Source organism: Rutidosis leptorrhynchoides, chromosome 7 (assembly GCF_046630445.1).
Source record: "Rutidosis leptorrhynchoides isolate AG116_Rl617_1_P2 chromosome 7, CSIRO_AGI_Rlap_v1, whole genome shotgun sequence".
Classification (NCBI taxonomy): domain Eukaryota; kingdom Viridiplantae; phylum Streptophyta; class Magnoliopsida; order Asterales; family Asteraceae; genus Rutidosis; species Rutidosis leptorrhynchoides.
The window spans coordinates 111,191,803-111,218,343 of record NC_092339.1 but is presented as its reverse complement, the minus strand read 5'-3'; the positions used below and the strand labels follow the sequence as shown (position 1 = coordinate 111,218,343).

Genomic DNA, 26,541 nt, shown 5'->3' with positions numbered 1-26,541 from the left:
TTAATCCATTCCCGTGTCCGGTTAAATGAACGATTATTCGTACATATAAATACCCCGCCCATCGTGTCCGATCGAGTGTATATGGTAATTTATAGGGACGCCCAATTGTAATTCTTTATATTAACATTAACAAACTTTCATTTAGTTAAACAAATATAAAGCCCATTAATAGCCCATAGTCTAATTTCCACAAGTGTCGTTCTTTTGTCCAAACCCCAATTATGGTACAAAGCCCAATTACCCAATTTTAGTAATTAGCCCAACATCATGATTACTTCGTTTTAAATAAGCATAATAATAACTTAGCTACGAGACATTAATGTAAAAAGGTTGAACATAACTTACAATGATTAAAAATAGCGTAGCGTTACACGGACAGAATTTCGACTTACACCCTTACAACATTTGCTAACATACCCTTATTATTAGAATTATAATTAAAATTAAAATATAAATTATAAATATAAATATAAGTTTTACGTATGAAGAGGAAGAAAAAAGATGATTAAAACTCGGCAGAAAACTGGCTTTATATAGGACCTGACCAGCAATCTCACTCCATGCGACTCGCATGGATTTGTGCCTCTGGCCATGTGAGTCGCATGGCCACCCTGGATCCAGTCAAATTGGTTTGTTTTCTTCTTGCCGACGTAATATAATAATAATATATAAAATAATATATAATTATATATAATTATATATATATTATATTATATTCTTGTGCATAGTAGACTAGATATTTTTGGTCCGTTGCGTCGGGCGTTTCTTCTTGACTTAGGTCCCGGTTCCGGATTTTCGGACGTCTTCGCGTATTATTTTATATCGTGTACTTTGCGTCTTGTAACTTGTACTCTTGTCATTTTGAGACGTTCCTCATCAATATTTTGAACCTTTTTAGTTGTATCTTGTACTTTTTAGCTCTTTGGACCTTTTTGTCTTCAATTTGTCGAATCTGTCTTTTGTCTTCACTTTTTAATATTTAAACGAATATTGCTTGTAAATCGAACAATACCAACTAAAATCTTGTCTTTCTTGGGGAATAATGCTATGAAATATATGTTCGTTTTTAGCATTATCAAATATTCCCACACTTGAGCGTTGCTTGTCCTCAAGCAATATTGTCTTGAAATACTAGAATCACTTCTTTATTCTTCATACTTTGTACATCAGTGATTTTTATACGGCGGTATAAACAATGGTAGTAACGATATGGTTTACAGTCCCACATGACTATAAAAATTTAGATCCATTAAGGAAATTGGATCTTTATGAAAACATTTGATCTTTCGAAATCTAGTTTTTACCCTAGATAAGTTTTCCGGAATAACCCTTTACCGGTGTTTGCAAAATATTTTTGTGGGTTTGGTGGGTTTCAGATTTGAAAATTTTAGCTCAAAACTTGCGGTTTTGTGTCACCCACTTGCTAACCTTGTATTAGGAAAGCAACACGTCCAGTTTACTTGTTCCGTATATTACCTTTCGGCAAACTACCGTCCGGTTGTAAAGGAAAGCGTTGAACAAGCAACTGTTAAGGCAATGTCCCGTGACATGCTTTTGATTATGGTCTATAACGTGTCGGACGCAATTACTATCCTTGGTAGGAGCAATAGTAAAGCTCACCCTTATAATTTTTTTCGGTCTGGCACAAGGTCCTGTCTTTGACCATGCTATGCAACCACCGTTCTTACGGTTGACACCCGATTTAGTTCAGGTGACCTAATGAATTCCAGGTGAATTCCTAGGATTTTACGTTCAATGGTAATGAACGCATTGAAAATAGGGTTTTCAGAAAACAAATCGGTTTATAATTTTGATCAAAATATTTTCTCGTTTAAGCTCGAGTTTAGATATCATCGAATTCCATGAGTTTGTAATTCTCAATCTTTAAGGTCAATCTCTAGGATTGAGTAATATCAGTCTTAAAAGCTGATTTTTAATCTTTAAGGAGATTATCCTTTCTGGGGATCTGATTCATTAGTCTTATCAAGCTAATTTGCATGGTGCCTCCCCATTGTACGAGATAAATCCTTCTCATAGTTAGGATAAATCTGACCACTTGGCGACCCTGTTTAATGCTGAGGTCCGTGGATTTCCTGCTGATTTTAGTGATGACTTTTCTAGATTTTTCGTCAACCTACAGCTGGTCTGGACGACAACTTCATGACCTAAATCAAGAAGCGCGTGTCTTTTTCGGAAGACTTTACTTCCTTTTAATGATGGAATTGATTCATCGTGTAGATCCATCTCTTCTTTTCTTTCATCGGGTAAAACAGTTTAGTTTAGTTCAAAGCAAAAGTATTTTCAGTTATTTGTTACAGATATATGTGACATATGTTTAAGATAACTTGGTAAATTTTCCCACACTTGGCTTTTTTTTTTTTTTTTTATCGTCCTCTATTCCATTTTAAATGAATTTTGACATTTTAGTTTGTTTCTTAATTTATGTTCTTTCTGAGATAACAATAATTTCGGTGTTAAAACCTAGTTTTATCGTTCATAAATATGTATAAACATGATTTTGAATTCATTTAATTGAAAATTTTGAAAAATTTTACTAGAATTGGGTAGTCAGTATATAAGACTAGGGCTGTTCTTTTTTTATCAGAGAGCACTAGATTCTAATACAACTACTGCTTTACTAGTATTTTTAATGGTAACCAAGTGTTTAATATAAAAATTTTAAAATCCGAAAGAATTTAACCCCTTCCCACACTTAAGATCTTGCAATGCCCTCATTTGCAAGAAATCAGTAACAATTTAAATTATTGAGGGTGATTAGTGTTAAAATGATTAAATTTTTACCAAAGTTTCCAAATATATTGGCGTTTGTTTGCTGAATGATAAATGGTGCACGTCATTTGTTCATTCCGTCTTGTTGTTATTTCACATATATTTTGCATCATTGTCGTCAAAATTACTTGCTTTTGCTGAACTTACTGCCAGTCTTTGAAAACGCGTTGTTTTACCCTGTTTTGTGCATAAAATAGAATACATACAATACAAATATAATCATACATGCAATTTGAAATGGAACTTTGGCATCCCACTTTCAAACTATAAGAAAAATATTAGTACACAATAATAATAAAATATCAAACATTACATAAACGTAATAAAATGTTAAGTGTTTAAAATAAAAATAAAAATTACCAACTTATCTCTACTGATCAGGAGGTGGGTTAGGAGGAAAATTAGGATATGGATCCCAATTCATGTTCGCGTCCGGGTTCCATGGCTGATTATAGGTGAACTGGTATGCTGCGTCATAATCATATGAATCATAGGGTGGTCTCATTTCTGGCTGATGTGCGGGATAGTATGCGGGTCGGGTCGGATAATACATCTCGCCAGGCTGCAACTGACTTATAATTTGGCGCTGATGATAATCCCATCGGCCATGCTCTCGTTGCCGGGAATGCTCGTAGTCATTCCGACGTTGCCATGCCTCGTACTGCATATGCCTATCATAGTTCGTCATGTATTCATCCTCCATACGAACGCCTAAATCAAGAGCAGTCTCCCGAACAACTCCTATAATGTTGTTCGCCTCTTCCATTTCATCATCCGAACCTCTTTCTACCTGTCGCTGAGGTCCCTCGTATCGATATACCCGACCACGTCTCATCAATAATACCCTTGCACCGTGATAAAGGTTTGAACTTATAGTTTCACCTCCGTCCTCTATTTCGTTCATTGGACCCCCTTGGTGCTTATCTACACCTAAATACTCTCCAATGAGAGTAATGAAAATACCACCACCTATAATACTCCCCGATTTCATCCCCGAAACTACATTAGCGAGATAATAACCAACACAATAGGGAATGTTAACGAAACTCCTCGGGTCTCTAATACACTTGAGGTAGAACAAATCGTTTACGGTCAATTTCTCCTTATTTCTTCCCCTTTGTGTAATTGTGTTTGCTAAGAATCTATGAATCACCCGGAGTTCAGCTCTGTCTATATCTAAGTATGTATGATTTCCACTGGCGTGAAATTCATTAAAGTGGGACATACGCCTCCAGATGGCGTTAATATCAAATTCCCTATCTACCCTTTCTCCTTGGGCAATCAGGCTATTACAGTCGGGGCTCAAAAGTTCAGCAGGGGTGTAAATCTGTAAGGCCCTGGCTAAATCTATCATGGACATTCTGTACATGCGTCCACCTAACAGAAATCTAATAAAGCTTCTATCATCTATCCTCCTAACATCACTGTTTAACTTAATAGTACTAAGTAATTCTATACACCATTCCCTATATATGGTTCTACGAATGGAAAATAGGCGCATCCAATCGTTAAACTGAGAATTACCATACCTTTGCACCAATAATTCCCGAATCGGTTCGGCAAGGTTAACTGTTTCCAAAGGTACCCAGTCAATTGCCCTTGGCATTTCAACAACTTTAAAGTAGAGAATGTGCATGTTCTTTTGATAATCTGGATACTCTATCCAACATCGATCAAATCTCAGATTTGGGTGTAACTGATCTTCATTAATGTCTAAGCTCAGAATCCTTTGATGTGGAGCGAATTGACGAAACTGATTCATGAATAATTGATCTTGATCGTGATATGGAATATGTTGCTCCTCCTGTTCTTCTTCTTCTTGTTGCATATGTTGTTCTTGTTCATGAAACATTTCCGGTTCGGGCTCTGGTTGCCTGGACGATGATGCTCCTGAACCTCCAGTATCGGCTCTCTGTAAAACACATTAAACACAAAAATTGTGCATCCAAATATGCATTAGTGTTAGCAAAATAATAACTTGAAACAATTATGATGACATGTTCAATTCATAACACATTTTATACACATTTTCTTAACAATAACAATTCTACATTTTTACATACGAAAATGTATACAATGTTTTATCACATTTAAACTCTTAAACATGTCAACAATAATCATTATAGCAATTAAACACTTGTTACATGGCATTCAAATCAAACTAGTGCTCATTTTCATATTTTTGTCAAGTCTACACTTTGTCAAATAAGCATATACGAAAAATGTACATCAAGTTCATAAGCATTTATCTCAAATAACATGCCAAAATAATCACTACTAGCAATGAAACAAGTTTCAAATGGCCTTTATATCAAATTATCCAAGTTCATGAATTTTTAGACTTAAAAAGTCCACTTTAATTCTCAAAAACATGTTTAGGCTCAAAGGTTGGATCAATTAACTACCTAAACATGTTACACTACTTAATTTAGCAACAATTCATGACAAAAATCGGCCATAACCTGTTTATATCAAAAAGCCCCAAATTGCTCAAGAACACAAACCCTAGATTCTTAAAAATTTGAAGTTTTTAGCTTCAATTCATGTTAAATAGCTTCTATCTAGGATATACATGCATAATATAACAACAATTTAGCTCTAATTACACCTAAATTTAACAAAATCAAAATATAAAATTTCTAGCTCAAGAACACAAAAATTCGAATTTAAAGAGATTAGGGGTGAAATCTTTACCTTTCTCCTGAAGGGGTTGAGACTACTGAATCTAGGCATGATTGTTGTGAAGTTTTGCAAGAAATTTGGTGAAAAATGATGAATTTTTGAGAGGGTTTTGGAGTAAGTTCGTGTTTGTGTATGTGTGTTGTGAAAAAGAGCAGCTCGGCTGGAATTTTGATCCTGGCCAGTTTTTATTAGCCATGCGAGTCGCATGGTTTCATGCCCATCCCCATGCGACTCGCATGGGGTTAAATTCCAGGTATTTTTTTTTTTTTTTTTTTTTTTTTATATAAAATCTTATACTTTTAAAACATAAATAAATAAAATTTTAAAAATTTTGTTTCTTTTTAGTACGAGGTCGTTTCGGGACGATGCCCTAGTCTGTCCCTCGACAAAATTTTAAAATTTTGTCATTTTCAAGCGATTGTTTTAAAAGCTTAGATTTTTGGATTTTTTAATTTTTTTGGCATACTTTAAATCAAAAAGATTAAAAATAATGATAATAAAAGTTCTCGTCCCTCCCTCGGGTAAAGCAATTTCGGTTCAAAGACCTAGTCTTCAACTTACGACGAATTTTAAAAATCATATTCTTAACTTAATGAGATAAAGTAAATTTTTTGTTTTTAAATTCACACAACTTAAATATAAAATTAAAAATTCACACCAAACTTAATTTAAAAATTCATAAATTTAAAAATTTATATTTTAAAAATTCACACCAAACTTAATTTAAAAATTCATAAATTCATATCAAACTTATATTAATTTTTCAAATATTTACAATTTTAAATATATTGTTTTTATAAAGTTTACAATATTAACTTAAGATTTAAATATTAATTTTAAAAACATGGTAAAAATAAAATTAAAAATCTTTTTGTCTTTTTATCCCACTTTAATCAATCAAATATTATCAAAAATATGCGCCCCTCTTTTCGGTAAAGTAATTTCGGTTCTAAGACCTAATTTTAACTCATGACGAATTTTTGAAATATTTTGGGTTGATTGATTAAAGATATTTATACCTTAAGAATAAACGTTAAATTTCGCAGTGATGTAATAAATTTTTGAACGATATCAATAATTTCGGTCGCCAAACCTAATTTTATTCAATACCAATTTAATACTTTTTAGCGAACAAATTAGCGTTTATTATCAAAAGGTTAAAAATAAAAATAAAAATAAAAACTGTACAGACATACCTGTGAAATAGATTTCTTAGTTATATGATCTATTATATTCATAAGATAGTCGGTTTAATTGGTTTTCCATGGCTGCATAGGCGTAACCTCGAGCATTCATTGTCTTTTCTTCTAAACATATGAACGGTCCGTCTCTGCATAAAGTAACAAATTCGGTATTTGAATAGGTTTGATTATTTGAACATTTACCTCCATGTGACCATTTTCCGCATTTGTGACATCGTTCTAGGTGTCGTGCTCTTCTTTTCGCTGCGGATTTTGATTTTCCTTTACCAAATTGTAACTTATTATCTTCGCATCTGGATTCTTTTCTAACTCCGTCCATTCTTTCTCTGATTACTGATACTATTTCACTCGGTAGTATGTCATTATTACGTTTAGTGATCAAAGCGTGTAGCATTAGACCATGGTTTAGTTCACAGGCAGTCTTCATATCGTAAAAACCTAAAAAAATAAAAATTCAGAATGGGGGGAGAAGACTAGTTCTTTAGGGTCTGCTAGGGAAAGACCATTCGGGTTCCATTTTCGAGAACTACACGAAAACAGACAATCTAACTCTAACAGAAATACATATTATCCTTTAAAGACTTGATTCTCCCCACACTTAGTTAGCTGTGGTGTCGAAATTGTGATTAACTTCGTTGTCGACTTCCATCGGACCATGTATGTAATGTTTAACTCTGTGACCATTAACTTTAAATTCAATCCCATTTGAATTTATTAATTCTATCGTTCCGTATGGGAAAACTCTTTTGACTATGAATGGTCCAGACCATCTTGATTTCAATTTTCCAGGAAATAGCTTGAATCGTGAATTGAAAAGAAGAACTCTGTCTCCTTCTTTAAATTCCTTTGAACTTCTGATTCTTTTATCATGCCATTTCTTCGTTCTTTCTTTATAGATTAACGAATTTTCGTATGCTTCATGTCTTAATTCTTCTAATTCGTTTAGTTGACTTAATCGTAGACGTCCGGCTTCATGTAAATCAAGATTACATGTTTTCAAAGCCCAAAATGCTTTGTGTTCAATTTCTACTGGAAGATGACATGCTTTTCCATAAACAAGTCTAAAAGGTGTGGTTCCAATTGGAGTTTTGTAGGCTGTTCTAAAAGCCCAGAGTGCATCCTCCAATTTAATGGACCATTCCTTCGTATTTGATCCTACGGTTTTCTCTAGAATACGTTTTAAAGCTCGGTTGGTATTTTCAACTTGTCCACTTGTTTGTGGATGATATGCGGTGGAGATTTTATGAGTTACTCCATATCTTTTAAGAACTTTCTCAAGTTGATTATTACAAAAATGAGTTCCCCGATCACTTATTAAAGCTTTCGGTGTTTCAAACCTTGCAAAAAGACGTTTTAAAAAGTTGACTACAACTCGTGCATCGTTAGTTGGGAGAGCTTGTGCTTCCGCCCATTTAGATACATAATCAATGGCTACGAGTATATATAAATTATTATGAGATTTTGGAAATGGACCCATAAAGTCAATACCCCAAATGTCAAATACTTCACATACTTGGATGACATTTTGTGGCATTTCATCACGTTGACTTATTTTTCCGGCCCCTTGACATGCATCACAGGATTTGCAAAGAAGGTGTGCGTCTTTGTAAATTGTAGGCCAATAGAATCCAGCTTCATAAACTTTTCTTGCTGTTAGTTGAGGCCCATAATGCCCTCCTGTTGGTCCTGTGTGACAATGGTTTAATATTTTACTAGCTTCATCTCCAAATACACATCGGCGTATTATTCCATCGGGACAACTTTTAAACAGATGTGGATCTTCCCAGAAATAGTATTTTATATCACTGAAGAATTTCTTTCGTCTTTGGTACGATAATCCTTTTTCAAGGAATCCACAAACTAAGTAGTTTGCATAGTCTGCAAACCATGGAATTTCTTTATAATCTATCTTCAATAGATATTCATCAGGAAAGTTGTCTTGTATGGCTGATTCATTCAGAACTTCTAATTCGGGATTTTCAAGACGAGAAAGATGATCAGCGGCGAGATTTTCTGCTCCTCTTTTATCTCGGATTTCAATATCAAACTCTTGTAAGAGTAAGATCCAACGGATTAATCTTGGTTTAGCATCTTGTTTTGAAAATAGGTATCTAAGAGCAGAATGGTCGGTATAGACCACCGTTTTTGCTAGAACGAGATATGATCGAAATTTGTCAAAAGCAAAGACAATAGCAAGGAGTTCTTTTTCAGTAGTTGTATAGTTCGTTTGTGCTCCTTGTAATGTCTTACTAGCATAATATATAGGTTGAAATCGTTTTTCAATCCTTTGTCCTAAAACGGCTCCCATTGCAAAATCACTTGCATCGCACATTAGTTCAAATGGTAGATTCCAATTTGGTGTTATCATGATCGGTGCATTAGTGAGTTTTTCTTTAAGAATATTAAAAGATTTGATACATTCATCTGAAAAGATGAATGGCGCATCCTTTTCTAGGAGTTTATTCATAGGAGTGGCAATTTTAGAAAAATCTTTTATAAAACGTCGGTAAAAACCGGCATGCCCTAGAAAACTCCTAACTCCTCTAACATTGGTGGGATGTGGAAGTTTAGCAATTACATCTACTTTAGCTCTATCCACTTCAATTCCTTCTTTTGAAATTTTATGTCCAAGAACGATGCCTTCTTTAACCATGAAATGGCATTTCTCCCAATTAAGTACTAGATTTGATTTTTCGCATCTAATTAGCATTCGTTCCAGATTTACTAGACATGATTTAAATGTATCACCGAAGACTGAAAAGTCATCCATGAATACTTCCATGCATTCTTCTATCATGTCATGAAAAATCGCCATCATACACCTTTGAAAGGTTGCAGGGGCGTTACAAAGTCCAAATGGCATGCGTTTGTAAGCAAAAGTACCATAAGGGCACGTGAATGTGGTTTTCTCTTGGTCTTCGGGTGCTATTGGAATTTGAAAATATCCGGAAAATCCATCTAGAAAACAATAGTAACTATTTCCGGCTAATCTTTCCAACATTTGATCTATGAAAGGTAAGGGAAAGTGATCTTTTCTGGTGGCGTCATTTAATTTTCTATAATCAATACATACACGCCATCCTGTTACAGTCCTAGTAGGAATAAGCTCATTTTTCTCATTTGTAATGACAGTCATGCCACCCTTCTTAGGCACGCATTGAACTGGGCTTACCCATGGACTATCAGAAATTGGATATATCAAACCTGCATCTAGCAGTTTAATAATCTCTTTCTTAACTACATCTTGCATATTAGGATTTAGTCTTCGTTGGCGTTGCACATACGTTTTATGACCTTCTTCCATAAGGATTTTATGTGTGCAATACGAAGGACTTATTCCTTGAATATCATGAATCTTCCATGCAATGGCTGGTTTATGAGCTTTCAACACAGAAATGAGTTGTGATTTCTCATTTTCAGTAAGAGAAGACGATATTATTACAGGTAATTCAGATTCACCATGTAAATAAGCGTATTCCAAATGGTTTGGAAGTGGCTTTAACTCTAATTTCGGAGGTTCTTCTATCGATGATTTATATCGATATCTGTCTTCTTCTTTTAGCATTTGAATTTCTTCTGTTGTTGGTTCATATCCATTAGCTATAAGTGTAGCTAACATTTCAGCTTCATCAATTGGTTCATTACCTTCTCCTAAAGAACATTCTCCTGTTCCTTGTAATTCTGGAAATTCTTCTAATAATTCTGCATGTGCATCTATAGTTTGAATATAATAACATGTATCATCTGCAGATTGTGGTTGTTGCATTGCTCTATCCACTGAAAAGGTAACACTCTCATCCTCTATACTTAGGGTCAGTTTCTTACCGAACACGTCTATCATTGCTTTAGCCGTGTTTAAGAATGGTCTTCCTAATATGAGAGGAACTTGAGAATCTTCTTCCATGTCCAAAACAACAAAATCTACTGGAAATACTAAAGTACCAACTTTAACTAGCATGTTCTCCATTATCCCTCTAGGATATTTTATTGATCTATCGGCTAGTTGTATGCTTATTCTGGTTGGTTTTAATTCTCCAAGGTCTAGTTTAGCGTATAGTGAATACGGCATTAGATTTATACTAGCACCTAAGTCTGCCAATGCTTCTATTGAACTAAGACTACCCAGAAAACATGGAATTGTAAAACTTCCTGGATCAGATAGTTTTTCTGGTATCTTATTCAACAGCACTGCTGAACAATTAGCATTCATAGTAACAGCCGAAAGTTCTTCCATTTTCTTTCTATTTGAGATTAGATCTTTCAAGAATTTAGCATATCTTGGCATTCCTGAAATCACATCAATGAAAGGAAGATTTACATTTATCTGTTTAAACATATCCAAGAATTTGGATTGCTCGGCTTCAAGTTTTTCTTTCTTCATTTTACTCGGGTAAGGAAGTGGTGGTTGGTATGGTTTAACATAAGGTTTAGCCTTAACTGTGTTATCTTCATTATCCTTTTCAACTACCGGTTCTTTTTCCTTATCCTGATCAGGTTGTGGTTCTTGTGGAGTAGGAATAGTTTCATCAGAAGTTACAGGTATTTCAGGTGGTTTAAGTGTTGTACCACTTCTTGTGGTAATAGCTTTAGCTGTTTCATTCCGGGGGTTAGCGTTTGTATCACTAGGTAAACTTCCCGGTTTTCTTTCACCTATTAACCTTGCTAGGTTACTCACTTCTTGTTCCAGATTTTGAATAGAAGCTTGTTGATTTCTAAATGCTTGAGCATTTTGTTCATTTGTTTGTTTCTGAGATGTGAAAAACTGCGTTTGAGTTTCAACTAGCTTTGTCATCATATCTTCTAAATTCGGCTTTTTATCATCGGTTTGTTGTGGTGGTTTGTTTTGAAAATTAGGTCTTTGCTGATTGTAAGTATTATTGGATACTTGTTGATTGCTAGGACCTTGTTGGTTGTTGTATGGAATATTTCGGTTATAATTCTGGTTTTGATTGTAAATCGGTCTTGGCGGTTGATAATTATTCTGATAATTATTTCCAGGCCTTTGGTTTATGTATGAAATATTCTCTCTTTGTTCCATTGTTAATTCAATACAGAGACAATCTTTTGTCAAATGTGGTCCTCCACACTGCTCACAACTAATTCGTATAGCATGAATATCTTTAGTCATCTTTTCCATTCGTCTCTCGAAAGCATCTATCTTTGCGGAAATGGAATCTAAGTCATGGCTAGAATCGGCTCTAGCCGCTTTAGATGATCTAACGATGTCTTTTTCTTGATGCCACTCATGTGAGTGGGAAGCAGTATTATCAATAATTTTGTAAGCATCAGTTTCGGTTTTCTTCATAATAGAACCACCAGCTGCTATATCTATGTCTTTCCTTGTAGTGATGTCGCATCCTCGGTAGAATATTTGTACTATTTGACAGGTGTCTAAACCATGTTGCGGACATCCTCTTAATAACTTTCCATATCTTGTCCACGCCTCATATAGAGTTTCATTTGGCTTCTGTGTGAACGTAACAATTTCTGCTTGAAGTCTTACGGCTTTAGATGCAGGAAAAAATTGTTTAAGAAATTTGTCAATTAAAACATCCCATGTATCGATCGCCCCTTCAGGTAACGATTCCAACCAATCTTTGGCTTCTCCCTTTAAAGTCCAGGGAAATAACATGAGATATATCTGTTCATCCTCCACTTCTCGGATTTTAAATAGTGTGCAGATCCTATTAAAGGTACGTAGATGTTCATTTGGATCTTCCTTCGGCGCACCACTAAATTGGCATTGATTAGTCACCATGTGTAGAATTTGTCCTTTGATTTCATAATCTGGCGCATTAATGTCTGGATGAGTAATTGCGTGACCTTGGCCAGTGCGTTTAGCTCTCATTCGGTCTTCCATACTTAAAGGTTCCAGATTCTCCATAATTGAATTTGTTGAATCGGTATCACTAGATGATTCTGATTTAATAGTTCGTTCCTCAACAATCTCTGTTTGAATGATTGGTGGTTCCGGAGGAAAGTTTAATGGTTCAGGATCTACGAACCGTTCCTGAATATTTTCCGGATTCTCAATTGTGAGGTCGGGTTCAAAAAATGGATTATTGGAAATTTGAACTGAAGTACTTGGTCGACTGGATGACGATTCTAAAGAAAAATCAACGGCGGTTATATTTGTTAAACGATGTATTGATCTAGTTACAGGTGGTGAACGTACAAAAGGTGATGAACATCTTGCTCGGTGCATTCACTGAATATCCTATTAGTTTTAAAAAGGAAAGAAAAATTATAATAAGTTATCCAATCAATAGACTTTTCTGATTTTGCCCACGTTTCGAATAGCCAAAAGATGCAGCAGAGGGGCAGGATTCGTTTGGTCTCAATATAATTGAGGACTGTTTGGCTCCAATAACCCGGTCCACGTACAAATCCAACTATTACTACGAACCAGAAAATTTTGATGTCTATCAATTTAACCACTCAAAATAAATTTTCGTAATTTTAAGAAATTTAGATAAGAAGTAGAATAAAATTCTAAGTCCTAAAAACTAGAATGGCGAGAAATAAGAGAGAAAAAGAGTTCGTCGCAAAAGGTCGAAAAAGAAAAATGGTTGAAAAATAAAAGATGACGGAAAAATAAAAGAAACTTATAAAAACTTAAAAATACTTAACTAACCTAACCTTATTACTACAACTAACTTAAAATTATAATCGCAAATTGAAATTACTAATTGGAATGATAATTGGTACATAGTAAAAGGTGTCTAAAAATATTAAAGCTTACAAGGAAAAACTAAATCCCAAATGGAAATAACTTAAAAAAAACTAAAACTTAAAAAGGCGTCGCAAAATTCTAAAGCACCTAAATCTTAGTCTAAAGAAAAAAGCACTTAAGGAATTCTACGGCAAAGCCTAAAAATATAGGAGTAAAAATAACTATAGCAAAAACTAAGTTTAAAATTAAATATGAGCTAAAAATACAAATATTACGCTACAACGATTATAAAAGAGACAAAATATTAAAAGTTATAAAAAGTTATAAAAATACAATTTTTATTAAAATATTATTTTTATATTAATTATATTATAGTATTAAGTTTTAAATATAATAAAACTAATTAAAAGTAGTTAAAAATAATTAAACTAAAAACTTAATTAATAATAATCAAACTAGGTTTTATTATAATAATAATATATTATACTCCGCATTAAATGCAGAATTAGGGTTTACATGTGGCCTGACCTGGGTCATCATGCGAGTCGCATGATTTTAGGGAGGGGGTCATGCGAGTCGCATGACCTTCCTTGCAGGTTCAAATCAGGGGGTTCAATGACAGGTTCAAACGTAATATTTATTATTTATTTATATTTTTCTGTTTTATATTTAAAAGATAAATATATATAATTAAAATAAAACTTAATTTTAAAAACTAAAAATAAACTTAAAATACTTTATAATTTTGTAAAAATAAAAGAAAAACTTAAAAATATATTTAAAATACTTTTTTTTTTTTTTTTCGATTTTAAAAGCTCTTTTTTTTATATATTTTTTAATTTTTTAAAAATATAAATTTTACAAAAACAAATTATAACTTAAAATTTAAAAATATGGCGTTTCGCTTCGGCGTTCCCCGGCAGCGGCGCCAAAAATACTTGATGTCGAACGAGGTGTATATAAAATAGTTATTATTTTACTAGAAAATACTATTAAATACGATACAATTTTACACAAGATATTTATTTATTTATAGAATGGATATACTTAAACCTTGCTACAACACTTATAGGCAGTGTACCTAATCGTACAGTAGTGTAGTTTTTAGTAAGTCCGGTTCGTTCCACAGGGAAATCTTTAAACAAAGCTCAACGCTATATTAGTTTACTTTTATAGAAATACAAACATATATATAAGTAATATTATTATTATAAAGGGGGGTTTTTACCGTTTAATGACCGGTTTGTCGATTTTAAAACTTTAGTCGCAGTTAAAACCTAATGTAAAATATAAAATAAATACAAGACTTAAATTAAAGCGTAAAGTAAATAACGATAATGAAATTGCGAATAATAAAAATGCGATAAAATAAAATTGCGATAATTAAAAAGTGCGATAAAATAAGATAAATAAAAGTGCGATAATTAGAAGTGCAATTAAATATAAAATAAAGGAAATTAAATATGAAATAAAAGAATTATGCTTATTTAAACTTCCGTAATCATGATGTTTGACGTGTTGATTTTAGTTTTATGCCCATGGGTTAATTGTCCTTTGTCCTGGATTATTCAATATGTCCGTCTGGTTTTTGTCCATAACAGTCCATCAGTCATAAATATAAATTGCAAGTGTCCTCGTCAAATTATTATTATACCCGAAGTTAAATATTCCAACTAATTGGGGATTCGAATTGTAACAAGGTTTTAATACTTTGTTTAATGAATACACCAGGTTATCGACTGCGTGTAAACCAAGGTTTTACTACTTTGTTAACAATTACACCAATTACCCTTGAATGTAATTTCACCCCTGTTTTAATTATTCTAGTGGCTATTAATCCATTCCCGTGTCCGGTTAAATGAACGATTATTCGTACATATAAATACCCCGCCCATCGTGTCCGATCGAGTGTATATGGTAATTTATAGGGACGCCCAATTGTAATTCTTTATATTAACATTAACAAACTTTCATTTAGTTAAACAAATATAAAGCCCATTAATAGCCCATAGTCTAATTTCCACAAGTGTCGTTCTTTTGTCCAAACCCCAATTATGGTACAAAGCCCAATTACCCAATTTTAGTAATTAGCCCAACATCATGATTACTTCGTTTTAAATAAGCATAATAATAACTTAGCTACGAGACATTAATGTAAAAAGGTTGAACATAACTTACAATGATTAAAAATAGCGTAGCGTTACACGGACAGAATTTCGACTTACGCCCTTACAACATTTGCTAACATACCCTTATTATTAGAATTATAATTAAAATTAAAATATAAATTATAAATATAAATATAAGTTTTACGTATGAAGAGGAAGAAAAAAGATGATTAAAACTCGGCAGAAAACTGGCTTTATATAGGACCTGACCAGCAATCTCACTCCATGCGACTCGCATGGATTTGTGCCTCTGGCCATGCGAGTCGCATGGCCACCCTGGATCCAGCCAAATTGGTTTGTTTTCTTCTTGTCGACGTAATATAATAATAATATATAAAATAATATATAATTATATATAATTATATATATATTATATTATATTCTTGTGCATAGTAGACTAGATATTTTTGGTCCGTTGCGTCGGGCGTTTCTTCTTGACTTAGGTCCCGGTTCCGGATTTTCGGACGTCTTCGCGTATTATTTTATATCGTGTACTTTGCGTCTTGTAACTTGTACTCTTGTCATTTTGAGACGTTCCTCATCAATATTTTGAACCTTTTTAGTTGTATCTTGTACTTTTTAGCTCTTTGGACCTTTTTGTCTTCAATTTGTCGAATCTGTCTTTTGTCTTCACTTTTTAATATTTAAACGAATATTGCTTGTAAATCGAACAATACCAACTAAAATCTTGTCTTTCTTGGGGAATAATGCTATGAAATATATGTTCGTTTTTAGCATTATCAATAGTGTTAGAACATACACTGTTTCCCGAAAATATATTTCACCCGTAGACGGTAGCGAACCGTCCGAAGTGAGGGTTTGTCAAACCCATATGGCCATATAACATAAGTTCTCGCTTACACCATCTGATGTAACTAATGATAATCGAATTGAGGATTTGTGTTCAAACTCGTATGTAGAATGTTTGTTTTCCCTGTACTTGTGTTCACGTAGTTTAAAAGAACGTTTATGTTTTCTCATCCCAAAAGTAAGTTCAAAAAGAGTAAAAGTGGGACTATGATCTCACCTTGAGTGCACGAGTAGTAAAGTACTTCAACAAGTAAACGTGTGCAAAGAACAATGCTAGTCTTGACCTAAACAATAGGTTGTATCAATAACGGTAAACGGGATAGGTCAAAGATGTTCAATTAGTCCTATGGCTCGTTAAGACTCGATCATAATAGCATGTGAATCAAATTGTCATGTTTCATGCAAGGTACAAGTATAAAAACATGTTAGAACGATTGCACAAATATTTGGTTAAGTTTGATTAAAAGTCAACTTGGTCGGGTCAAAGTCAACGAAAAAGTCAATATGTTCGGGTCGGGTCCCGAACTATTTTTCTGAGGTTTTTAATCATATATGAGCATGTTAGAACAAGTTTCATGTGAATCGGAGGTCCGTAGTATGCCAAACATTTTTCGTATTTTGGACATGGAGGTCAGAGCCTGGACACGGCTTATGCCGCGCCGCGGCCCACAATTGTCGCGCCGCGACAATACACGGGAGCTGGTACCTGGCCAGTTTCTAATGTTCAAGTCTTGATCCAAAATTCGTTTTAGCACAAAATGCAAACCGTAAACATTTAGAACTCGCACCTTATATCGTTGGAAAGCTCTTTTGACAAAGAACATAACTAAACATGTTTCATCAAACAAAAACATCATTTCCAATGACCGATTTCTCGTCATGTGATCATTTAAAGTCCATTTTCAAGTTTCAAGTTCACAAAATGCATTTTAAGTTTCAGGAATCCAATTCACACATATGATATGCCGTTTTGAAGGTAATGAAACATGCATTACAACTAAACACTAACAATTAACATTTCATGGTATTCAAGCATCAAAAAGTTCATCTCAAGAACGATCAAACCCTAATCAAGAATCACAAAATCATTAATCATGTTTTTGAAGTTTTACAAATCAACCTACACATCAAAATGAAGCTAGTGATACTAGTAACACAATTAAAACATGAACTTTAACAATTTAACAACATTTAATCTTCCAAAATCAAAGATTAAGCAACCCATTTTCAAGTGTTCAAACTAGTTACTCAAAACAACAAATCGAACAAACAAAACATATATTCATGTTATACACGAGCCATAGACACTAATTAACACTTTTATAATTCAAAAACATCAAGAACACAAAATCTAGTAATTTTAGAAAGTTACCCAAATGAGATGAAATTGGTATCAAGTCGAAGAGGATGAAGAGAGGATTCCAAATATGTAATTTGTTTTGATGTTAGCCTCCAAATTCGAAATTAGATGATGAATCTTGGTTGAGTTCTTGAGAGGAAAATGGAAGTATGAAAAGAGAGAGAGAGAAAATGAGAGGAGGAGGTTGAAGGTTTGACTAGTTGACCTAGTCAAATCTTTGGCCTCTTTGCAAGTTTAGTCCCTCTAGTTCGGGTGCGGGTGCGTGAATTAACCAAACGAATTATTTTGAATTACACGAGAGTACGAGAGATGTTAAAATTCAATAACGAAAATATTTTAAGAAGGTTAGCTAATGGAGGCTATGAATCGAGATACTGAGGATAATATTACAATAAAAAGACGGGCGTTAAAATAATTTAACGGAAAAATGCGGGATGTTACAGGATCGGAGCCGGTAACTTTTAATTGAAGTTGTGATGTGGTCCAGCGGTTGGTGGCCTACCTCTCAGGAGTTCGACCCCTGTTGGCTACATATTAAAAACACAATTTTCATCTCTGCGATGAAGTATCCACCCATGACACTTTTTCCATATCGGTTGGGGGGTTTTGGTTGGGGGGTGGGGGGTGGTTGGGTTTACTTATCCGTGCCCTTGGATCAGTTTCAAGGTTTCCTCCCGGGCAGCGATGGAGGCGGGGTTATTATCGCTGCATCGGCATAGTCGAAACGGGAGATGATCGCAACGGGTGGTTTAGTTCCCTCGGGTGATCCAAATCTCTGTCCAAAAAAATAAATGATAGAAATGTAGCGAGCCTAACCAGACTTGATAACCCAAGTTATCAAACCCACTCACGACAAACGAATAAATCTAAGTAAACACGACAAATAGATGCAAGAAACGTAAATAACGCGAGAATATATGATGATTATATCCAATCTATTCGAGTGGTTTAGGCCACGAACACCTAAAGAGAATTATATTAAATTTCGTAGGTATAAGTTACAAAAAGATTAGGGTTTCAATTTATAGGTGTAAACGAAATCTCCGGGAGCTCAACTTTGTGATCCGGGAGCCCGATTTTGTGATCCTACAACCTCTTCTCTCCCAAAGTTTATATTCTTGTAAATGATTCTGAACACCTCGCCATCCGCGATCACAATCTCACCGTCCGTGATTGTCACTTCGCCATCCGCGATCACAATCTCACCCTCGTAATTGTCACTTCGCCATCCGCGATCACAATCTCACCGTCCGTGATTGTCACTTCGCCATCGTGAATAGCATCTCAACATCCAAGAGATTCCTCGGCATCTCGATATATAGGCCAAACCTTATCGATAATCTTCATACCCAACAATCTCCCAGTTGAAGATTGATCGAATTCAGATACAAATATTGATCCAAGAAAATCAACAACTCTTTAACCTTGTCTTCAACTACCTTACAACAACGTCACCCGTATTCCCACCTGAAGAATATTCTCCTAATTTCCTTGCTGAGAATTAAATCCCGGATCCCCTCATAAGTCAGGTTAGTGGTTCCATGGTTCCAGATGAACCACTATCTATTGTCACCTTGTCAGACCATCTCTCTGGTATGGAAGACAAGAAACAATGCCTCCAACTCATCCTCGAATAAAAACTCTACTGATTTTAACCGGGTCAAAATCGAGTTAAACCTCATTCAGCGGCAAATAAATCTAAGTAAACATGACAAACAGATGCAAGAAACGTAAATAACGCGAGAATATAACGTGGTTATATTCAATCTATTTGATTGGTTTAGTCCATGACCAATTTAATAGAATTTTATTAAAATTTCGTAGGATACAAAGAGATTAGGTTTCAATTTATAAGTGTAAACGATATCTTATTTAAAATTAAAAACTTTGCAGCACCGCCCCAATTATGCGATCCAGTAGCCTCTTCTCGCGTTCGCGATCGTCACTTCGCCATCCGTGAACAGAATCTTGTCATCCGCCAGATTCCTCAACATTATTTTAGGCCAAACCTTATCGATAATCCTCGACATTATTTTAGTCAAATATACCTGGGTGGCTGGGAGTGGCGATTCTAGGATGAGAACTAAATGGTGTCCCGAATTTTTTTATCAAGTACTAATTATATTTAAATACTATTTTAGTGGTTGTTTACCTTCAAAAAAATTACAAATTCGTAAAATACCTTACACTTGAATTTAATGGTGTCATATACAATTTAAATGATATTTTCTACAAAAAACTTTCAAACTACCCGTGACCCCACGGGTCAATACATAAAGTCGCCACTGGTGGCTGGGTCTTTTGGTTTATCACATTTGACTACGCGTAAAGTATAACATAACATCACCTATGCCTAAGGAATTGATCGAGTATGTTACCTTAAATTCTTTGTTTCTAGTACTTATATAGTTGTATGTGCGCTACTTGAATTGTTCTTCATTAAGTGCCATGTCTAGGATTCTACTTACTAATGTACTCCCTCAGTCCCATGAAAATTGCAATGGAAATTAATCAATGACAATTATTTAGCATAAAATAAATAGTGTTTAAACTATAAGTAAACCCATTCTTTAAATAAATGTTGGTTGATATCGTAATTTATTCTATATTTATTTGTGGAATGGTGCATGCAGGGCATTTTTAAATAGTGTCTGGTATATCAAGATACTTTCTCCCGAGGATGTGCAACAATTAGGGAAACAAGAGGTTGAATCTTTCGACCAAAACTCGACTGAAAGAATCAACAACGTTCGTAACAATGGTACGGATCTTTCCGGACTTCCTCCATCAATCGGATCGCTTGAGTTTTGACCAACAAACTCGACCTTTTGTTATCCCGAACTCAATAAACTAAATTTATCGGGGATTTTTTTCCCGTCAGTTCCTTCTGGTCTCTCTTGACCTGACCGTGTGTTGCAGACTCTTGAATGTGCTGTAGTTATTGTATGGAGCCGATCTTGGCTTGTTGAATTCTAATTTGACCATTTATCGTGTGCTTAAATGCTCTTATTGTTAATATGACATGAATTACTTGAGCTTTTAAAATAATTTACTTTTTATCAGCTATTTATGAATCTGGCATGACAAACAACATTATTTCATCAAAAATATTCATATTTATATAGAAGAACAAATACAAAAGAAAGTTCATTTTATGAGATGGATGACAGCTTTTCTTTGATTGTATATCTATAGGTCCTGATGTACATGCTTTCATAAAATAAAAGTTTGTTTGCTTGGAAAAAATGATAATAATAATAAATAAAAAAAATCAGTTTATATGCCGTTATCAACCTCTTTGTAAAATAAAAATGATATATGAGGGAAAATCAAAACACAGCCCATAAATAAATTTTTTACTCGGGCATCATTTGTAGCTAACCCTATTAACATACAAATTAGTGTCATAAACTATGAAACACATGCTTCAAATATTATTACAAGCAGAAAATTTTCCCTGCATTATCATCACCAAAAACAAATAAATATAAAATAACAAAAACTGGACCATAAAGAATGCACCCCCAAAGGTTATAGTTGTAGCAAAATAAACTAAACCATATATAGATCCGTGTAACCCGAGTAATTTTCTCGACTAATGGGGCTCTAATTGGTCTCATATTGGCTTATTGACAACGGGGTCTTATAGATTGATGTAGCTTGCGAAACATCATCTATAGACATCATTTCGGGCCATACGAAAGCGGGCTTGAAGGGTGGGACCCTTGGAATGGCCATGGACCCGTTTAAGATTTGCACAATGGCATGTGTTTTCGGTCTTTCGTTAGCAATAGGGTGCGAACAAGCTAGCCCTAACAACAATAGTCGTTCAGCTTCCTCGGTATTATAATTGTCTGCTATTCTCTTATCGACTACATCTAATATTCGTCCTTCGCGATACAATGACCATACGTAGTCAACCATGAACTGGAACCCATTGACTTTTGTTCCGGGCCGTTGACCAGAAACGACCTCGATAAGCAACGCCCCGAATGCATAAATATCGGAATGTTGAGTTGCTTTTCCGGTGTGGAAGCATTCGGGGGCAATGTAGCCTACGGTCCCTATGACACCTTCGGCTTCAGCATAACTTGTTTTTTCGTTATCAAGAGCACGTGCAAGCCCGAAATCACCTAAACGGGCATTAAAATTTGAATCGAGCATTATGTTGCTAGCTTTGATGTCACGATGAACAACCTTTTGGTCGTATTCACAGTGGAGGTAGTGGAGGGCCGAGGCGACACCAGTTAAGATGGTTCTTCGTTGGGACCAGCTTAATGGGTCTCCCGTAACCATGAATAGGTGCATATCGAGACTTCCCTTTCGCATGTACTCGTACACTAGTAGTAGCTTCCCATTTTTGTGACACCATCCTAAAGAAAGTGAAACGCTTAATTATACTCCGTATGAGTTTGAGGTTGTGCTAATTAGTGAAGTGCAAAAGTAAAATGTTACAACATTAATTAAGGGAAATTCGTCGAACTACTTCATTTTTGAAACTGTTTGACAAAATGCTCTCAAAAAATTGTAATTTCAAAAATGCTCTCTGAACACGCATCACGCATGATGCATGTATCTTGGTGTGTGATGCGTGTTACCGAGATAATGACCGAAGCAGTCATTTTTCCACGCGAACACGCATAAAGAGCCAAGCACCGTGCATTATGCTTGGTGCTTGTTAGACAAGAACTTTGAATGGTCGTATCTTTTGACTCGTAACTCCGATTTAGTCGTCGTTTTTTTAAATCGTGTATTTGTTCGAGATATATCCGTTGGCAGACATCCAAAGGCGGTTTGTTCAAATTTGTTTTCAAAATTCGGCCTCGGAGATCTTCATTTTTGACGTTTTCATTGATTTTGATTTTTTTCACGCACTTTGACCCCTCATAACTTATTGTATAAGATTCTAATTTGTGATGCGTTAAATTTTTCACCAATGTCGACTAAAAATACATGAAAACCCTTAATCAATTTGAATAAACGTCACTTTTCGCAAATCGATCATTTTCTATCTTAATTCGTAAACCGCAACTATCAGGTCTATTTTCCAAATTATTTTTGTCACTTCAGAAGCTTTCCAACAGATAGATCTCTAGAAAAATACATGATTTAAAAGAAAACGGTGACTAAATCAGAGATACGAGTCAAAAAGTACAATAATTCAACGTTCGTGCCCAACAAGCACCAAGTATCAAGCACCACACACGGTGCGTGGTGCGCGTTCACATGAAAAAATGGTTGTTTCGGTCATTATTTCGGTAACACGCATCACGCACCAAGATACACGCATCATGCGTGATGTGTTATGCATGTTTAGAGAGGATATTTTTACAATTTTAATTTTTTGGGGCATTTTGTCAAACAGTTTTTGTTTTGAAAATGGGGTTAGTTTGAGCAATTTCCCATTAATTAAATGGTCAAATAACAAGCGGGACATTAGCTTACTAGTTAAGCGTGTAACTTGATTGGGGGTCCATCGATTTTGGGTTCAAACGATTGGCTAAATTGGATAATGTGTCCACCCATAAAAACAATAGTTGTGGGTCAAGCTTGAAAATGAAACTACTCCCTTTTAATTTTGATAAAAATTTGGTTAATTAAGATAAGTCACATGAAACAAATGAAACGTTCAAAAAATGACTCGTGAAAATACGAATTTATTTAAACGAAATAATTTAATAATATATTTTAATGATAATAAATAGTGTTCTCGAGTTTTTTTAAAAAAGAAAGGAAATGAGATGGAGAGAGAACACACTAACCAACCATTCTTGAGTTTGTTTTAGCAAAGAAAGGATAAGAGAGGGAAGGAGTTCAAAAGATAGTATCTAAGCATTTTATCTAAATTACAATTCTCCCACATTTGGAATGATTGGAGTGGAAAACAAATACATACATATATAACAACTACGGAGTATTATTTATATTATTATATATTATTATCACATTATATAAATATAAATGTTATAAATATAATACAGAATATTATATAATATATAATAATAATAGAATTTGTCATGTTCATGGACTCTTATATCAATTGTATACTCGTATATCATGCTTATATAAATATCATTTTATTTATTATATTTATCTATTATATTAAATGTTAATATTATATGAACATGTTTGGCTTTGAATGTGCATAAGATGTATTTGTGAGATATAAATAAAAAATTACAAATAATTTTTTTCTTTTCCATTACTTTCATCTCAACTCGAGAATACATTTAAATTGTTTTATATTACATTCCTTTCTATTTCTATTCTCTCTTGTTCTTTTCATCTCATTCTTTTCTGTCCAAGAAAAACTCGAGAACACGGTGTAAGTGAATGTAAATGTTAAAGTCATTTAGTTTATTGCCCCGTGAAACCACGGATTTCGATTAAGAAATTTGTCGTTGATTTTACAAACATAAATGTTAAAGTCATTTAGTATTGCTCCGTGGAACCACGAATTCCGACTAAGAAACTTGTCGTTGATTTTACAAACATAAAGTTCGCTCAAAGTTGAGTATTTATATTTATAGTTTTAATAATAATAATAATTACTAATAACAATATGTCTTTTAAATTTTTTTAGAAAAATAAAAGTACAATTTATGAGAGATTAATATTTCCTTTTATAAAAGATTTCGTATTATTTTTTTAATTAAATTAATATATAATTATGACATTATTATTATGAAAAGTAAAGAGTAATTAGCTTAATGATGATTTCATCTTTTTAGAGATTTATTAGACTATATAGATAGATTATTATATTTCATTTACTAAACTTGATAGTTTCTATTTATATATATATATATATATATATATATATATATATATATATATATATATATATATATATATATATATAATATTTATTGTTTATGGAATATTTATTTCAATAAATACCAGTGTTGTAAAAAACGGAAAATATATATATATATATATATATATATATATATATATATATATATATATATATATATATATATATATATATATATATATATAATATTTATTGTTTATGGAATATTTATTTCAATAAATACCAGTGTTGTAAAAAACGGAAAAAACGGGAGTGTAGACGGGGGTGTAGACGGATTTTGGAGTGCCCCGTCCCGTTTATACATAAAACGTTTGAAAAAACGGAAATCGGCCAAAAACTGTCAAAAGACGGTCAAACACGGTCCGAGACGGGAAAAAACGGGTTTTTCTGATTTTTTTCAAGTTTTTTTTTTTTTTTAATATTAAACGTTGTGCTATTACTTAGGGTTTCTTTTTTTATGTTTGAAATGTTGAAGTATTTAAACATGTGTAAAATGCTTATGTTTGGAATAATGTAATGTACAATATATATATATATATAATATATCACATTTTTATTTAAAAGTCAACGTTAGTCAACATCCGTCTTGACCTCCGTCTCGACCCCGTGTCGACCGTCTCTACCCTTATAGGACCCGACCGTCTCGACCCCGTCTCGCGTCTTTTGCAACCTTGATAAATACTCCTTAATCTATATGCTAAGAGCATAAACTAGACACAAAAAAAAAATATGGAAAAAATACGGAGTGATATATAGAAAAAATATCAATATCAGTCATAATTAAAAGCCTAAAGGAAAAAAATGAGGATGACTCTTTAGCGGCTTTCAACAAGGTTATGGATAGTATGGAAGGAGTTAAAAAGGGTGGTGTTTTTAATTTTAGCGAACCATTTACTGATTCGGTGCGTGTTAATAAGCCAAGGAATGAGATAAAGAAGAAATTGGTTCAAGGCAAAGAGATGAAATCATTTGGCGTTTTCATCAAAGACTCTTGAGCGCTTTATTTGCATGTTGACAGCGGGTTTCTCGATTTTAGATGGATTTTAATGTCCCGATGGTCGATTAGATTGATTTCCATCTTGTATTTTTGTATACGGTATTGTATGTTTTTGCGATCTTAGTATTAGTTGTCAGTTTCAGTTAGCTCGGTTTCTTCATTTGTAAGTTTGAAGGAGGTTTCACTATTAATGAACCTTCTTTTGTGTTATAAAAGTTATTTCGTGTTTTAGCTAAAATAAATTAATATTAAAAGTCAAACACATGAAACAACCAAAGGTTTGACAATTACGAAGGTCCTCACGGAAGCAATCTTTCTACCCTGGAATAGAGAGGAATGCCTTTCTCTTCGTGTGGGTGAAGAATTTTTTTCTCGACTCGTGGCTAGAAAACAACTATCTTTTATTTTAGGATAAAAGAATGATTATTTACATCTCACCTCCCCCATACCTCGCATATGTGAGATTGGGTATTGTTATTTTTGGAATAAAGGTCAAATACGATGAAATAACCAGGGTTTTAAGGCCTAAATGTTGAGAAGTTTCAATGATATTGATTTTGTCAAATTGAACTCTTCTCAAGGGTTTTTAAAAATAATGCTTGATGAAACAAGCATTATCCACGATCGGTATGTTTGGGTGAAAGCTTTTTAAAACTTTTTGAAGACTTTTATGAAAAAGCTCAAGTTTAATAAAAAAACTTCATTTGGATAAAATCGTTTCGAGCTATTTGAGAGTGTCAAAAAGCCCCATTAAGCTCTAAATTGAAACACTAATCTCACAAGTTTAAAGGGAAATACGCTTTTTGATTTTTTTTAATTAGTGTCATACCCTTGCATTTATTTAAAACACCTAACTAGTGAAATGACTCGTGAAATCACGGGTTTGTTTAAACGAAACAGTTTAATGATATGTTTTAGGTATTAAGTGAACGTAAATGCTAAAGTTATTTAGTTTAATGACCCGTGGAACCACATAGTCCGACTAACAAACTCGTCAGCTGAACATTTCATCAAACACCTAAAATGCATATTAAACAATTCA

General features: G+C 33.8%; 1 protein-coding gene and 1 pseudogene across 1 annotated transcript in view; one reads left to right on the top strand and one right to left on the bottom strand.

Moving 5' to 3' along the window:
* LOC139857466 (auxin response factor 8-like) overlaps nt 1-20,669 on the top strand; it is a 32,798-nt gene extending 12,129 nt beyond the window's left edge. Inside the window, exon 13 of the mRNA XM_071846219.1 lies at nt 20,319-20,669. Within this exon, the coding sequence (XP_071702320.1) occupies nt 20,319-20,496 (178 nt within the window). The 3' untranslated portion in view covers nt 20,497-20,669. The remainder of the gene's footprint in view (nt 1-20,318) is intronic.
* Nucleotides 20,670-21,237: 568 nt separating this feature from the next.
* Nucleotides 21,238-26,541, bottom strand: part of LOC139859517 (probable L-type lectin-domain containing receptor kinase S.5) — a 30,378-nt pseudogene continuing 25,074 nt past the window's right edge.